General features: G+C 37.4%; 1 protein-coding gene across 1 annotated transcript in view; it reads right to left on the bottom strand.

Moving 5' to 3' along the window:
- Positions 1 to 1853: 1853 nt before the first annotated feature.
- The window catches only part of TOP2A (DNA topoisomerase II alpha), a 28638-nt gene continuing 12490 nt past the window's right edge, over positions 1854 to 18001 (bottom strand). Inside the window, exons 20-35 of the mRNA XM_030295603.2 lie at positions 17308 to 17456; positions 15281 to 15512; positions 14957 to 15091; positions 14632 to 14832; positions 14260 to 14455; positions 12884 to 12975; positions 12618 to 12782; positions 12403 to 12486; positions 11016 to 11198; positions 10589 to 10679; positions 4891 to 5043; positions 4530 to 4656; positions 4367 to 4410; positions 3839 to 3979; positions 3079 to 3278; positions 1854 to 2771 (exon numbers count right to left, since the gene is read on the bottom strand). Coding sequence (XP_030151463.1) covers positions 2643 to 2771; positions 3079 to 3278; positions 3839 to 3979; positions 4367 to 4410; positions 4530 to 4656; positions 4891 to 5043; positions 10589 to 10679; positions 11016 to 11198; positions 12403 to 12486; positions 12618 to 12782; positions 12884 to 12975; positions 14260 to 14455; positions 14632 to 14832; positions 14957 to 15091; positions 15281 to 15512; positions 17308 to 17456 — 2322 coding nt within the window. The 3' untranslated portion in view covers positions 1854 to 2642. The remainder of the gene's footprint in view (positions 2772 to 3078; positions 3279 to 3838; positions 3980 to 4366; positions 4411 to 4529; positions 4657 to 4890; positions 5044 to 10588; positions 10680 to 11015; positions 11199 to 12402; positions 12487 to 12617; positions 12783 to 12883; positions 12976 to 14259; positions 14456 to 14631; positions 14833 to 14956; positions 15092 to 15280; positions 15513 to 17307; positions 17457 to 18001) is intronic.

The raw sequence follows: 18001 nt of genomic DNA on the forward strand, positions 1-18001 counted from the left end.
TCTTTTAGTTAGCAAGTGCTTTGCTGGGAACAAACTTCCACTTTTAAAAGGTAAAGGTTTCTGACTTTTTCTTTCTAAAGAGGCTTTATATGCTTTCTTTGATTTATTTTATAAACAAATGCATACTTACCAGACAGGGACTTCACCTCTGATTTGTAATCTGCTTGCTTTCTTCACTCAGTAAGGTCTTGGGTGTCTTTTCATGTCAATCAATATTTTTCTTTCCCCCCCAAATATATCATTGTTAGTGAGTACCTGGTATTCCTCATTGTACCATAATTTGTTTAAACCAATTGTTTTATCTGAAGTCTCCTGTTCGTTGGACGTTTAGGTTACTTTTAATTTTATTACATAAACTTTAATAAGCATCTTTTTAAAAAAAATAGAATCTATAGATTCTTTTTTTTTTTTTTTAATGTTTATTATTTCTGAAAGAGAGAGACAGAGTGTGAGCAGGGGAGCGGCAAAGAGAGATAGGAGACACAGAATCCGAAGCAACTCCAGGCTCCAAAGCTGTCAGCACAGAGCCTGATGCAGGGCTCAAACTCACGAACGCAAGATAACGACCTGAGCTGAAGTCAGCCGCTTAACCGACTGAGCCTCTCAGGTGCCCCAATAAGCATCTTTTTTAAAAAACATCTTTGCATGTGGCTTTTCTTGAGGTAATTGTAGATTTATATGTAGTTTTGAGAAACAGAAATCCCTTGTGTACTTTGCCCCACTCTCCCCTAATGGTAGCATTTGTAACATTATGTAACTAGGATATTGAGATTTCCTGTATTTCTGTGTTTACATGGTTTTGCATGTTTCAATTCTTCTCTTGAACTAACTTTTTTAATGTTTATTTTTGAGAGTGCGCTTGAGCAGAAGGGCAGAGGGAGAGGGAGATGAGAATCCCAAGCAGATTCAATGCTGTCAGTGCAGAGCCTGATGTGGGGATTGAACCCACAACCGTGAGATCACAACCTGAGCTGAATTCAAGAGTTGGACACTTAACCAACTGAACCACCAGGTGCCCTTTGAACTAAATTTCTTAAAGTGAGAGTTTTTGAGACAGAGTTTGACCTCTTTGCCCAGATTCTGATGAAAGGGATCATTTTTCCAGATCTTTGTCAACACTACCCTTGGAGATATGTTTTGGATATCCCTCTGTAACTCAAGATTACTTTTCTTCTGGTACATTTCTAAATGGTTTTGCTTTTGACATTTAAATAAATATTGTCTGTTTGAACTTAACTTTGGTATAAGATGTGAGTAAGGAATTGGATTTATCTAACATTTCTCTTTTTTCTAAATGGTTAGCCAGTTGCCCTTATTGAGATCATCAAATAGTTGTCCCGATTATCAAAATAGTTGTAAAGGAATTAAAAAAAAGACATGCATATTTGAAACTACTTACTGATGTAGGGCCAAGGCCTTCTGAGTATGAAGGAGATGGAAGAACTTTGTACCCATGTATAAAATCCCAGGAAAAAACCTGATTGGCTTTGGTTAGGTCATGATGCCTATCTCTTAGACCTGTTACCACACGGCCAGGGGCTGTTAGGTCGGTACATCAGCACATGATCAGAATAGTTCTCAAAAGGAAGTGAAGAGGGATATATTTTAGAGTAAAGTAAAGGGTATATTGCAAGGCCCCCCCCACCAAAAGGGGCAATCAATCAACGGGTTGCAATGTTTAGAACATTTTATTAAAGTACAAAATTGTTGAAATTAAGTGAAATAGAAAAACATAGTAAATATTTACAAAAACATTGATAACACCACTCAAGTCACACAACATGTAAAAATGCAGAAAGGCCTTAAAAAGTTTGTAAGTTGAAAATTATAGAGATTTCCCAAAGTGGATATAACTGCTCCTGAGTATGGCACTCATAGAAGATCTTTGAATGCTGTCCTCCACTTTTCTGCAATCCAGTGCTCCCTAGATATTTGTTCTTTGGGAGATTTGGACTTGGAGACAGCCCAAGGGGACAAGTCAAGAGCTGAGATAGTCACATAACTTATGGTCTAATTTTCTTCATCCTATTGACTGTGTTGAGGTTATACAGACACAGCCAAGGTGTTTTCTTCAGCCTCTGCTAATATTCAAAAGGATATAAAGAATATGAGTAATTTTCTTATTGCTTGAGCAGAAATTCAGCACATAAAAGGCTGAGTGGGGAGTATTTGTATTAGAACTATAAAGGTCTATCTGATGGAAAATTACCTAAATTTTAAGGTAAAACAGAATTAATCATGCTCTATCTCATATTTATGGAAAGTAGGAAATTGAAAGGAGGCAGAATAGACACTTTTATAACAATTTTAGCTTAATGAATGGTCAGTAAACTGTATTATGCTGAAGTGACCACACAACTATCTCTAGAGTCCAGAAGAATTTAAAATCAGATTCTAAAGACAAAAGAAAAGACAGTCAAAACATAGACAAAGCAGAGAAGAAAACAATGCCCATGAGGTGGTCACTATTTAGACAGTATTATAAAAAGGGAAGGGATACTTGGGCTTTACACACTTCACTTTGATGATTCGGCATTAAAACTACCTTCCCCAAATGAAATTCAGAAGGGAGGAAATTAAGGGATTCAGGTAACTCTAAAATCAGTCTTGGGCTCAATAAGACCATTTAAAATAATCACATTTTAGAACAGATCATCTTCATCTGATTCTTCGAGGTACTTTATAGGTTTCTTTGCCCGTCCAGATTTGGCCCGAGGAGCCACAGCTGAGTCTAAGTCCAGATGGAAATCCTCACTCTCCCCCTTGGATTTCTACAAGAGGAAGTCCATGTAATTTGCACAATGTTAGTCTGACAGAAATTTCACTGGAAAAACTATCAACAGACTATAATTCAAGAAGTTTCCCACCTTCTAATAAGTAGTAAGAAATAGATCTAAGGCTAGTCTCTCATTGACTAAGTGGCATATTTTTAAATGTAGCTGTGATACAGTAAGTAAAAGCTAAATGGATTAGGAGATTTCAATTTATTTTCTTAAAAATGTGTCAGATTAAGAGCAAATCTTAATTATGCATTTTAAAACAGCTATAGCAAACAGACGAACTAGGATAAATACTCACCTTGCTTGTGACTGTCTTAGAAATCATTTTCTCAAAATTAGAGTCAGAATCATCAGAAGTGGATGGCTTCCTTTTGCGGCGATTTTTGGTTTTGGGAGGATCAGGCTTTTGAGAGACATCAGAATTCAAGCCTGGCTCCTTTTTGGTTCCTTTTGGTGCAGCCCTTTTTTTGGCACCTGCAGTGGAGGTGGAAGACTGACCTGCAAGTCAACACAGGCATTCATCATGTCCACGCTAGATGGATTATTCTACTGTGGACTTTCTTTAGCAAGCTGTTGAATGCTTACATTTAACATAGGAAAAAATCTAATGGAGCTGAAAATACATTAGAGAATCAAAACTATTCTTAAGTATTTTTAAGTAGGCTCCTATTTTACTAGGCAGGGCTTGAACTCATGACCCTGAGATCAAGACCTGAGCTGAGATCAAGAGTGGAACACTTAACCAACTGAGCCATCTAGGAGCCTCAGCATCTAATTTTTTTATAGGTGTATGTTTTACATTAAACCTTTGCAACTGTTTATAAACCTTATCCCTGTCATAGATAATGAGATAGATAACACCTGGCATTTTGAGATATATGCTGATTTTAGACCTTCTGACCACCAGTTTTGATCACAAAGATCTAAATATTTGCTTTCACTTGGGAAAGGTTTAATTTCAATATTAATAGTAATTTTTGGGAATAAAAAATTGAATTCATTTGTGGTAGCCAGCTTCTTAATCCTAACATTAACCCTTTTGAAAGACTGAGGCTCACTTTTTGCTGCTGTCTTCTTCACCGCTACCTTCTTTTTAGAAACAGGGTTTATGATTTCAGTTTCAGCTGAGAAATCAGCGGCCGGAGAATCTAGAGAAGGTGGTACACTGTCCTTGGCACCACCAGCATCAAGGTCCATTACTTCAAATGGAAAGGAAAATAGCACATATAAGCAACACACAAAAATCCATTTCCTTCTCTGAGTTCCCATTTAAATACCAAGTCTGTGACTTTTCTAGAATATTTAAAACATACTCTTATAACTTTGTTCTAATTTCTGGATTCTTCAACAGCAGATATTTTTTGTACCTCTAGCACCCAGCAAGCATGTGATGACTTTCAGTATATTAAGTATAGAACCTGTTTCCGTGCAAAACTAACCCTAATGAACAACATCAACGCAATGCTAACAAGAACCCACATTTATCTTCCAAGGCAGGACTCGGATAACATAGTCCAGATTAGAACCCACTAGACCCAAGTGCCCCAGTGAAGCAGACATCTCACTATTTTTAATTAAATACATACCTGATGTGGCACTCTTCTGTGGCTTCAGTTCTTTGTTAGTAGGTCTAGAATAAAGAAGAAACCATCAACATCCTGACAACCAATTCTACATGTGTCAAAGAATGTGTCATTGACTATTGACAACAATCAAGATGATAAGACTCATGTTAGAGAAGATACTTACACTGGTGGGGAAGTTTTGGTCTTAACTGGGCTAACATCTGATGGGACAAAATCCTCATCTTGAGTTTTTTCATCAAAATCTGAGAAATCATCATCTGAATCCAAATCCACTGTAAATTTGGTTTTTGCTATAAAAAACATACATCAAAGAATAAAAGAGGGGAACAGAAATATGTAATTCACAGATTGCTATAACAATTCACGAAGATTTAAGCTTTAGTTTAATATCCTAAAAGATGCTGTAGTTTTTTAAAAACTTAGTAATTACCGCTCTAGTATATAATAATTTCTGGGATTTGTGTCCTGAAATACACTGGCCCAGATCTTGCAACATATCTAGCATGTTGTTCGCTTGTGCTTACTTGCTGCTCTCCGTGGCTCCATCTCTCGTGGGGGAACATCAAAGTCACTTTCATTACTGCTCATATCTGATTCTGAATCAGACCAGGGGTTTCTCTTCTTTCCTTTTTTGACTGGTTTAAATGGCAACGTAGTTTGCTTCTTTGTCTTGGTACCTAGAAGGGAGATAGGAATTAACCACTTTCATATATTCTTAGCCACACTTTTCTCCATCTACCATCCATCCATCTTTCAAGTATTTATTGAGCTCTGTGCTAGTATTGAGAATACAACGGTGAATGGAAACGGATACAGTCCCTCTTCCTATCGAGCTTATATAGCTTGGTCATCTAATCCCATAAATAAATATAATGTGTCTATGTAGGGTATGAGGCATGTGTGTATGTATTTAAATAAGAAGACTGTTCCAAGAAATGCTTGAGCTGAGACCTCAAGTTTAGAATGAACTAGTTGAAGGCAAGTAGGTAATGAAATATTACAGCGCAGAAAATACCATGTACAACGGACCTGTGGGGAAAACAGTACATTTAGGAAAATGAAAGAAATCCATTATGGCTAGAAAACAGAAGTTGCAGGGAGAGAGGCTGGTCTTAAGCCTTTAAATTTTTAAATTTTTATTTATTACTTATTTAAGTAAGCTGTACATCCAATGTGGGGCTTGAACCCATGACCTCAAGATCAAGAGCTGCATGCTCTACGGATTAAGCCATTCAGGAACCCCAAGGATTTTGTTTTAAACAGGGAACCAATATAACCAGATTTGAATTTTAAAAAGTTCTCTCAGGTTGCAGGATAGTGATTGGAAAGGGGCAAGAATAGATGCAAGATCAACAGAAGGTTATTGTTGAAGTCAAGGCAAGGGAGACAATTCAAACAGAAAAGAATGGCTAGGATGAAACCTTGAGGGTGTTTAATGGCCAAGTAAGGAGGTTTAAAGTCACTAGTCCTGGCCCAAAGAGGAGAAGGGCAGCACCCTCACTGATCTTATACCATCCTTCATATTCTTGTCAGTATACCTATCTACGTCAGATTTCCTAGTTGAATCTAATCTTATCCAGCATCCTCCAACAACCTGGTTTTCTATCTCTCTGTCATCTAGTTTAAGTTTTTTTGTTCTGTTTTTTTTTAATTTTTTTTTTTTTCAACGTTTATTTATTTTTGGGACAGAGAGAGACAGAGCATGAACGGGGGAGGGGCAGAGAGAGAGGGAGACACAGAATCGGAAACAGGCTCCAGGCTCTGAGCCATCAGCCCAGAGCCTGACGCGGGGCTCGAACTCACAGACCGCGAGATCGTGACCTGGCTGAAGTCGGACGCTTAACCGACTGCGCCACCCAGGTGCCCCTGTTCTGTTTTTCTTACTATTTCCCAATATAAGCGTGCCCCTCGGCCCCCGTTGAGGAGGTCTTCTCATTGTCCCATGCATATTACATGCCCATTTTTCTTTTCCTAATCTAGAATACCTAAATCTTATCCACGCTTCAGGACTGTAACCCAAGTTTTACCTCTCTCACAAAGCCTCTACAATGTACATGCACCCACACTGATCTCGCCTTTCTCTCAGTTCCTACAATGGCTAGTATATATTGCTTTAACTTTCTTGATAAACCTCTTGAAGGTAAACACCATGCTCTCCCACTTCTTGTGCCCTCACATTATTTGAGAGTAATGGGAACATGAATGCTCAAAACATTCAACTGATTCATTGGTTTTATATGCTGACTGCTAGCTAGGTTTAAAGTTAATATAATTTTGCACAATTTGGCATGCTTTTATTACTTCTTTAGTTTAATACTAAGATGTTTTCATCTGTTTTATTCATCTTTTCATTCCCCACAGAACTGAGCACACATTATCTATTAAAAGTAGATATTTGGGGCGCCTGGGTGGCTTAGTTGGTTGAGCATCTGAATCATTTTGGCTCAGGTCATGCTCAGGTTGTGGGATTGAGCCCCATATCGGGCTCCACACTGAGCATGGAGCCTGCTTGAGATTCTCTCTCTCCCTCTGCCTCTCTCCCCCTCTCGCACATGCTATCTCAAAGTAAAAAAAAGTAGATAGTCAAGGTTAGATTTACAGATCAATCAATGGAATTGAGTTGAGAATCCATAAATAAACCTTAATATTTATGACTAACTGATTTTTGACAAGGGTGAAGACAATTTAATAGGGAAAAAAGGTTTTTCAATATGGTGCTGGGACAACTGGATATCCACATGCAAAAGAATGAAGTTGGACTCCTTCCTAATGCCACATACAAAAATTAATTCACAATTCATGAGAGACCTAAATGTAAGAGCTAAAACTAAAACTCTTAGAAGAAAACATAGGGGTGAATCTTCATGACCCTGGACTTGGCAAAAGATTAGATATGATACCAAAAACACAAGCAACAAAAGGAAAAAAAGAAGAGAACTTAGATTTCATCACAATTAAAAACTTGTGTTTCCTATCAGCAATAGGCAAAGTATGGAAAGAGCCCAAATGTCCATCGCTGGATGAATGGATAAAGAAGATGTGGTATGTGTGTGTGTGCGCGCGCGCGCGCGCGCGCGCGCGCGCACACACACACACACCGAGTCTTACTTGGCAATCAAAAAGAATGAAATCTTGCCATTTGCAACTATGAGGATGGAATGAGAAGGTATTATGCTAAGTGAAATTAGTCAGTTGGAAAAAGACAAATATCATATGAGGACTTTAAGATACAAAACAGATGAACTTAAGGGAAGGGAAGCAAAACTAATATAAAAACAGGGAGGGGGACAAAACATAAGAGACTCTTAAATATGGAGAACAAACAGAGGGTTACTGGAGGGGTTGTGGGAGGGGGGATGGGCTAAATGGGTAAGAGGCATTAAGGAATCTACTCCTGAAATCATTGTTGCACTCTATGCCAACTAACTTGTATGTAAATTAAAAAAATAAATTAAATTAAAAAAACTAGAATAAACTGTTCTTAGAGGTTGAAAAGTTAAAAAAAAAGCAAAACTTGTGCTTCAAAGGACATCATCAAGAAAATAAAAAAAATAATCTATAGGAGAAAATATTTGAGAATTATGTATCTGATAAAGGACTGGCATCTAGAATACATAAAGAAATCTTACAATAAACTCAACGACAACAAAAGACAACTCAATTAAAAAAATGGGCGGGCTGCCTGGGTGGCTCAGTCAGTTAAGTGTTGAACTTTAGCTCAGGTCACGATATGTCAGTTCGTGAGTTTGAGCCCCACATTGGGCTCTGTGCTGACAGCACAGAGCCTTGAGCCTGCTTCAGATTCTGTGTCTCTCTCTCACTCTGCCCCCCACCCCACCCCCACACTCTGTCGCACTCTCTCTCTCTCAAAAATAAATAAACATTAAAAAAAATTTTGGGGGGGTGGGTGCCTGGGTGGTTCAGTCAGTTAAGCAACTGACTTCGGGCTCAGGTCATGTTCTTGCAGTTCGTGAGTTCGAGCCCCGCGTTGGACTCTGTGCTGACAGCTCAAAGCCTGGAGCCTGCTTCAGATTCTGTGTCTCCCTTTCTCTCTCTGCCCCTCCCCTGCTCGTGCTCTGTCTCTCTCAAAAATAAATAAACATTAAAAAAAATTTTTTTTTAAATAAAAATAAAGGGGCACTTAGGTGGTTCAGTCGGTTGGGTATCCGACTTCGGCTCAGGTCATGATCTTGCGGGGAGTTTGAGCCCCTAGGTGGGCTCTGTGCTGACAGCTCAGAGCCTGGAGCCTATTTCAGATTCTGGGTCTCCCTTCCCTCTCTCTCTGCCCCTTCCCCGCTCATATTCTCTCTCTCTCTCTCAATAAACATTAAGAAAAAAGATTTTTAAAAAATGGGCCAAGGGTCTGAATAGGTATTTTTCCAAAGAAATATAAAAGGCCAACAAGCAACATGAAAAGATACTCAACTCAATCATTAGCTAATAAGGAAATGCAAACCAAAACCACAGTGAGATAACCACTTCATATCCACTAGCATGGCTAGAATGAAAAAGAGTGACAATGAATTAACAGTGTTGGTGAAGATGTGGAGAAACTGGAACCCTTCTACATTGCTGGAAGGAATGTAAAATGGTGCAGCTGCTCTGAAAAACAGTGCAGAGGGTTCTTTAAAATGTTAAACATAAAAAACCCTATCACCCCACACGATTCCACTCCTACGTATCTATCCAAAAGAAATCAAAACATTAAGTCCACGGGGGCACCTGGGTGGCTCAGTCAGTTAAGCACCTGACTCCTGACCTCAGCTCAGTTCTTGATGTCAGAGTCGCGAGTACAAACCCCTGGGTTGGGCTCCACACCCAGCGTGGAGCCTACTTAAAAACAAACAAACCCATGAAGTCCACATAAATACTTATATATGAATGTTCATAGCAGTGTTCACAATACCCAAAAAGTGGAAACAAGCCAGATACCTATCAACCAATGAACAAATAAAATGTATATCCATACTATGAAATACTATTTGACAATAAAAAAGAATGAAGTATTGATACATGTTACTACATGGACCACCCTTGAAAGTATGCTAAGTGAAAAAAGCCAGGCACAATAGACCACATATTATATGATTCCATTCATATGAAATGTCCAGAGTAAGTAAATCTAGAGACAGAAAGTAGATTAATGATTGTATAGGGGGAGGGGAAATTGGGAGGAAACAGAGAGTGACCATTAATGGGTAAAGTGTTTCTTTTTGGGACAAAAAAGTGTTTTAAAACTGTTGAGTATACTGAAATGATTGAAGGTATACTTTAAATGGATGAATTTGATATATGAATTTTTTTTTCTTAATTTTTTTTTAATCTTTATTTATTTTTGAGAGAGAGAGAGAGTGTGAGCGGGGGAGGAACAGAGAGAGAGGGAGACACAGAATCCGAAGCAGGCTCCAGGCTCCAAGCTGTCAGCACAGAGCCTGACGCGGGGCTCGAACCCACAAACTGTGAGGTCATGACCTGAGCTGAAGTCGGTCACTTAACTGATTGAGCCACCAGGCGCCCCTGATATGTGAATATCTTAATGAAAAAGTAGATACTCAGTGAGGGCATAATCAAATGGCTAGTAAAATTCTTTTTTAAAAAATATTTATTTTTGAGAGAGAGAGAGAGAGAGAGAGAGAGAGAGTGAGCGCACAAGCTGGGAAGGGGCAGAGAGAGGGGTGGGGGGCGGGTGGAAGACACAGGGTCTGCACTGTCAGCACAGGGCCCAATGCGGGGCTTGAACCCACAAACTGTGACATGACCTGAGCCTAAGCTGGACGCTTAACCAACTGAGCCACCCAGGCGTCCCTGTGTAGTAAAATTCTTAAATTTAATTTACTGGGTGCTACTTATAACCCAGACGTGGTTATATGGTATTCAACTATAGGAGTAATAAAAACATGACTAAGATATGCTCACTGTTCTCAAGAACCTTTATATAATATATATCAGGGCCTTTTAACTGGCTAGAAAGTGAAATCTAATAAACTGAGTGTGTTTTCTTTAGATTCCCAACTAAGGAATTCAAGTTGCCAAATTAACGAATTATTTCAAAATGATCTCTTCTAAAATAAATCAAATCTAAGGACAGTGTTAGGGAGGTTCAAGTAAACTTCAGACATAGTCCTCCATCATGTTAGTACTGAACATGTATGCGGAATATACTTAGGTAACAGACAAAATTTAATCTCAACTCTATACATTTTACTTAAAATGTTTTAATACCTGGTTCTCTTTTCTGTTTCTTCTCCAACCTTTGTTTCAGACCTTCTAGTTCCATACCATTCTCTTGAGGGCTCCCTTCAGTGTTTTCACTCTAATAAAAGAGAGCAAGACAAAGATGGTCAAGTTCTGTCAACTTATTATTTGGAATAATGTAAGGTCAAATATACAAATATATATCTAGTCAAAGAGTGATTTTTTTTCTTTAAGTTTTGGTTAAGAGCTATAAATAAAGGTATGGGCATGACTTTTTCAAGATACTTAAACACCAAAAAAAAAAAAAAAATTCGGTTCACAGGAAAGACAAGTTTTGATTAAATATAGGATAACTTACAAACTATGGGCTTAGAAATTTTATAATATCATTTATTCAATTTTAAGTTGAAATATGTTTCAAGTATTTTAGTGTATAACTTTTCAAGAGTATTACCTTAATTTTCTTTTTAATTTTCTTTTCTGCCTCTGCTTTCATCTCTATGGTCACTCGGGGGATGACTCTTTTCCCACATGGAGAAGGCAAAACTTCAGCCATCTGTATTTTTTTCCCCTTTGCTTTCCCCCCTTTCCCAGGGAGTCCTATTTGTTCTTCTTGTTTTTCCTTTGTTTCAACAGCCTACAAAGGGGTAAAAGAAAGCAAGTTTATAAGCCAACAAAGACAATACAAAATCTAGGCTAGTTATAGGAATAGAATAAAAGGCAACAGTCAAACTGATTTCAATCTGTACATCTTAGTATAAAAATTTTTAAAAAATTTATGTATGTATGCAATCTCTAAATCCAGTGTGGGGCTTGAACTCAGGACCTCAAGATCAAGAGTCACATGTTCTTCTGACTGAGCCAGCCAGGCACCCCACATCTTAAGGTAAATTTGTGGTAAACTGTACAACTAAGTATATCACCAATAATAGTGAATATATAACTAAGGCCCACTTTGACAAGTGTGGAGACAGAAGATTGGGTTCTACTCTTGATTCCACCATTTAAACTGCTGAAGATAAAAAGGGGAAAATGGGTGAGGGATAAAATACATAGGTACATATATACATATTTATAAACTTAAATAAGAAGTGAGAAAGGGTGGAACTCTACTTGTACATCCATACCTAAGTGTAATAATATAAAACTGCACGGTAAGCATTATAACTTAGTTTATGAAATGCTTTTCTTATCTTAAAATAATATTGGAAAACAAAGCAAATTAGTGAGATTTAGGTAACAAAGTATCTTCTGAAACTAATTAGCTAGTCCTGAAGGTAAACATCTTTGTCCTTTTAGGTTGACTTGGGGGGCTGGGTTGGTCTTCTTACACATTTAAATTCTTTATCTTCTCAGTCTCAATAAGTCAGAAATCAGCTCTTGCCCTTTGCTCTCTTTGTCCAAAACCTTCTAGGTAGTATGCTTCCCAGTATCATTTACTTTATCCTAACAATCCGTTCTTTTATGTGTTATCTTGGAATGTTTCCTTTTGCCTCTTATATCCTTTCTATTTGCCAATTATGCAATTTCTTGACAAAGAGGTATACTGCTGGAATGTACTATTTCATTAATAATAACTCTTGGGGCACCTGGGTGGCTCAATCTGTTAAGCGTCTGACTCTTGATTCGGCTCAGGTCAAGATCTCGCAGTTTGTGAGTTTGAGCCCCACATCGGGCTCTGTGCTGACAGTGCAAAGCCTGTTTGGGATTCTCTCTCTCCCCGCCTCTCTCTGCCCCTCTCCCATGCTCGCTCTCGCTCTCTCAAAAATAAATAAATAACCTTAAAAATAATTAAAAAAAATAAAATAAAAACTCTAATACAGACATTATAAATGACACACCTCCAGCTCTTCAATAAAAGCAGCGAGGTCTTCTTTCCACAAATCTGATGGACTCTTTCTCTTTAATGTTTCTAGCTCTTGTTCCTTCATAAGATAGTCAGAAAATTAAGAGTTAATTTATGGGCATAAATAAATAGCACATAATTTTCATGAAGCAGTTTTTACTTTCACTACTAAAACAACTAAGTGGCATGTTCCCTCTACCAATAACTCACTTTTTCATTTCTCAGCTTGCACAGTTCATCCTTCTTTTCCTTGGTGAGATACCAAAGAGGCATATCAAGAAGGTAGTTGAAGGTTGGTCCAGAATCTTTTACAGAGTCACCCTTTTCAGCTTCATTTTCATTGTCACTCTCTTCATTTTCTTCTTCATCTGGTACCTAAAGGAGGAATTAAAATGTAGCTTTAACAGGACATGTGAAACAGAGACAGATTATACACAGTCTTTAATAATATAGAAAAATGCTAACCAAGAGATTACCTTTTGCTGGGCTTCTTTCCAAGCCTTCACAGGATCAGAATCATAACCCCTCTGAATCAGAACTTTAATTAATTCCTTCTTTGGCTTATTTTCTATTAAAATAAAAGTAAACATAGATAATGGGTTTGAGCATGAGTTGTACCATATTAATTCAAAAGATTAAAACTAAAACTTAAATGGTCTTTGTCTTACATAAATTTGTATATCCTGGTATAGAGAGAAGTCTTCTCCCCAAACCACTGTGGATGTAAATTACCACAAGGCAGGCAGTCAAATCATGTATGAGACTGCTGACCTAATCATAACTCTTAAAAGAATAGAAGACAATCATACCTTTATTTCTGATAAGTCTCTACCTCAATTATACTCCTTTATTAACGTTTCAACATTTCATTGGGCAAGTTTTTAGTGCCACCAACCCAACCATTGGTTTCTCCATGCTGCATCCATTTCCTTTTTCTCTTCCAAGGACTACTGCAGCCAATTTATTACACTTTGAGGGATATTGAATTACTAGCTACTGATATTTCAGAATGAATTTCTGAGTGCCATCTTTTATTAATTAATTTGATACAGATTACATGTTTAGGCCCTCCACATTTTTATACTCAAGAAGACTGGATAGTCACATTATTTCATCTAAATACAACCTTTACTTTTAGTTTTCTTTGAGTCATGTCCAATGTTACTCATTTTAGCCTCGCCTTAAGCAACAGTCTTATGAAATCAGGGACCTGACAGTTAGTGTTATTAGTTTTAAAAATATTCATGAAATTGAACATTTAACTATGAAGTTAAACATTTTTGTGTACCACCATTAAATTATTCTGTGATCACAAGGAACTCATGTTGCCATGTTTATGGACTATAACCCATAAGTTAGTTACCTAGCTTTCCTACTTAGCCCTGGACAGGGTTGAGCTATTTCTTTTAATCTTCCTTATACTCCAGGTTTTATCAAAACTATTTACTTCCTGGTTACTTAAACCCCGACTTAGGTGCTTCTAGAAGGTCTTTTAAAAAAAAAAATTTCTGAGACATAACTCAGTCTTCAGTACACAATTTACTTGTAATATAAGCCATTTATAATCTTCCTTCCAGTCTCTTTTTTTCCCTATCAGACCTAACTTCTCTTTACACAGGTACTTTTTCTAGCTCTCTGTTCTGTCTAAATGTCAACTAAATATTGATTTCTCAAGATAGTCTAAGAAAGCTATCTTTTTCAAACTATAAATGCCTAGGTATTTAAAATAAATGCTTGTATAAGTAACCAGCTGAACTAAATGGATTTTGCCCTCCCTCCCCACTATTATTCTCTCTAAAAATGTTTAAAGTTTGGCATAATTGTATAGACAGTTATTATTCCAAAAACATACCAATGATTATTTTGCCATCTATTTTCTCTAAGATAAAGCGAGCCTGATTGTTCAGTTTAGCAGATTCAGCACCAAGCATTCCTAGTAGCCATTCTTTTCTTAATCCATAATATTTAAGCCTGAGTTCAAAGAAGTCTCTTAGAATATCCAACACTGTGTCATATTTCTTTAAACATCCTACATGGTCAAAAAGCACCTAGAAAAGAAAAACAAGATTAGAGACAAGAACAGATAAATTGGCTAAACTTTAATGGTTTTAGAGAAATGAATTTATTCTTTGGAAATATAAAAGTATTCTAGGATATCCTTTTAAAACTGGTGGATCTTTAATACAAATTGAAACATATGGATCTCTCATAAAATAAGACATACCATAGAGTTGCATGTGAGACTAGTTTGGAGTTTGAAGACTTTGTGTAGTCCCACTCTCTCTGCCTCTGCCAATTTCTCTTCAGTCATCTTCACAACAAACTTCACAGTGGTGTCTGTATGGTATTCCCTATAATCGGTTATGAGAGGTGGTGTCTTCTCAGTGCCATTCAACATGGGTTCTAGAACCTGTTCTTTATATGTCTAAAGAAAGAATAATCTTTTTGTTAAGTGTCTAAAGCACAGGCTTATGAGTATTTAACAAGCTGTAGTACAAAGTGTTTCCTTGATCATAAAAATCAAAGAAAAAAAACCCACAGTTACGTACCTGGGTCCATGTTCTGATGGGAAGTTCTGAGATTTCAATGGTTGTGGAATTAAGAATAGCCACTTCACCACTAATCACATATTGATTTGGAGCCAGCTCTTCAATCGTACCCCTGAAGTTCTTGTAACTCGGAAGCTAAATTGGTATTTTAAAGAAGAAGTTTTCTAAATGTGACACTAAAAACAGAAATCCCCACAGCATTAAACAATAAATCTAATGAATATTAAAGTATGAAATAAATTTGATGTGTCCTCTTTAACCATATAGCCTGATGAATTGAAACCAGATGAAAACGAAGGATCCTGATACACACAGAATAGTTACCATTGGCAAAGGTTCTTCTCCATCCATCAGACGCCTGATATTATTTACAACTTCACGAATATCAAAGTTCGGGATTTTGCAGGACCACCCAGTACCGATTCCTTCAGCACCATTTATCAGCACCATGGGTATAATAGGAATGTACCATTCAGGTTCAACACGTTGATTGTCATCATATAAAAACTTTAATGTATGATCATCTTTTGGTGGAAATAACAACCGAGCCAAAGGGCTAAAGAAAACAATCAAAGAATGTTATTTTATAAAAATACTGGCTTTGATACTTAACTTGTGAAGGACAAGTATTGTCTCATATCTATGCATAAAACCTTCCATATTACCTTGGCTTTAATTGCTGACTAGTAATTGTTTAACAGTATTTATTGAGCACTTTGTATGTGCTAGGCACTGCAGACATAAAGTCTCTAAGGAGCTCACAGTCTACTACAGGGAGATAGACAATGCACATACATTTTGTCAGGTGGTGGGGTAAATGCTAAGAACAAAGAAAAAGTAGGTAAAAGTGATTGAGTGTGCTAAGGAATGGTCACACGTTCTGAAAGGATAATATTAGAGCAGAGAAGAAATTGAGAGAATGAGCCATCATGCGGTTATCTGGAGAAGGAGTAGTGTAAGCAGAGGGACCAGTAAGTTAAAGGCCCTGAAAGGTGTGCTTGGCACATTTGTGTATAGGCAGAGGCCAGGTGTGTTCGGAACAGCAATAGTATGAGATGGAATCAAACCATATGGGAAGTGGGCACATAGATCATGTAGGTCCTTTAGATTTTGCTCTAAACGAAGCAGTTGGAAGGTTCTGAACCAGAGTGGCCTATTTAAAAAAAATCAACTGGCTACTATAAGGATGAAGAATGAAGGATAAAGAATGAAAGAAGGATGGTAGACTATATTAAAATACTTTAGGTAAACAGAATGCCTTAGTATTTTTCTAATGCAAAACCCATAGGATTTGCTGATGAATTGGATACCAATGTGAAAAAAGGTGACTACAAGGTTTTTAGTCTGAGAATTAGAACAAAAGCATCCAATTTGCTGAGACAGGAAGGCTAAGAATTTTGTTTTGGACTTCGGTTTGAGATGCTTATAAGACATCCAAGAAGTAAATTTTGAGAGGGTAGGCAGCTCTACGAGATTCAGGTTGGGACTGTGAGTCTAGATGGATGGGATATCATCCATGGACAGGAAGTTGAGTGTAGCTAGTGGAAAGAGAGCTAATGAAGGAGCTTTGGGGGCAGGCCAGAAGTTAGAGCCTGGGAAGATGAGAAAGACCCAGCCAAGAAGACGAATGAGGAAAGCCAACAGTCTAGTGTCTTAGAGTCCAAATAAAGAAGAGTTTCAAGGAGGATGAAGTGATTAAGTATCCAATGCTGCTGAAAGGTTAAATAAGGTAACAGCTGAAAATCGACCATTCATAGTGTACTTTCCATAGACTTAGAAAGGAAGTAAGATTTCAGCTGTGGTATTTCAGAGGAATTAAACTCTTTACTCTGACCCCAAGTCCACAGCACGGTTTCTCAACCTGAGCATTGACATTATGGGTCAGATTATTTTTTGCTGTGGGGGACTGTCCTATGCATCATAGGGTGTATCTCTGGCCACTGCCTTCTAGATGGCACAGCTGCCCTAGTCATGACAATCAAAAATGTCTCCAGACACTACTATGTCTTCTGGGAGATGGGGTGGCAGTGCAAAAATCTATCCTAGTTGAGAACCACTGCTCAATAGGATGAAAGAGAAGAAAACATAAGAGACGGAAGTAAAAACATTTAGTTTGGCAAGGAAGCAACTAAGAAATTCAAAGGCATGGCTGTCAAACTGAAATAGAATTTAGACTTTCTACTGATCATAAAGAGTAGCATAAACTTTAATGAGCTAGTTAAAAAAAATTAATACTCTAAGCATTTACATCAAAAGCACATTTTCTGATTAACTGAATTTATATATTTTTGGCCAACTAATTATTTCAAAATTAGAAATGGCAATTCACTAGAAATTGAAAGCATACCCACCTGAGCATTGTGAAGATGTATCGAGGACTAGCAGAATCCTTACCACCATGCAGCCTGGTACCAAACTGACCAATGGGTTGCAAGAGGTTCAGATTATTGCTACCCACAAAATTCTGAGCCAAATTGATAATGGTCATCATTAGTGACATCTGGAGGTGGAAAAAGATTCATTAATCTGATCTGTAGGCTCTTAATAATAAAAATATCATTATAACTAAACCTCACTATAATTGTGTACGGTTTTATGAGGCATAGATGTTTATTGATTCTTCCTAGATAAATACATGGCAGACGTACCTAAACCTAAGACTTCCGGCTCCAAGTTGAGGGCTCTTGCCTTCTAATAGTTTTTATCAAGTCCTACTTAACCTTGAAGGCATAGCTCTTCTCTTCACCCTCAGCAGAATGAAATATTTCCACCTTTGTGTTACAACAATTTGCTCATTTCTATTCTAGCATGCATCACTTTATTCTATAGTTGCATGAATGCATGTTGGCCCTCTGGTTAAATTGTGATTATACTTTGAAGAACATATTTGATTTTTAAATATATACCTGGTGCATGGTAAGCATTCAACAAATGTTTGTTGTGTGAACATTTTGATTGAAAGTGACAAGCAAGACAATCATTACATTTTAAAGTACTAGAAACTGTGGCACGTGGGTAGCTCAGTTGGTTAAGCATCTGACTTCA

This window comes from Lynx canadensis, chromosome E1 (assembly GCF_007474595.2).
Source record: "Lynx canadensis isolate LIC74 chromosome E1, mLynCan4.pri.v2, whole genome shotgun sequence".
Taxonomy (NCBI): domain Eukaryota; kingdom Metazoa; phylum Chordata; class Mammalia; order Carnivora; family Felidae; genus Lynx; species Lynx canadensis.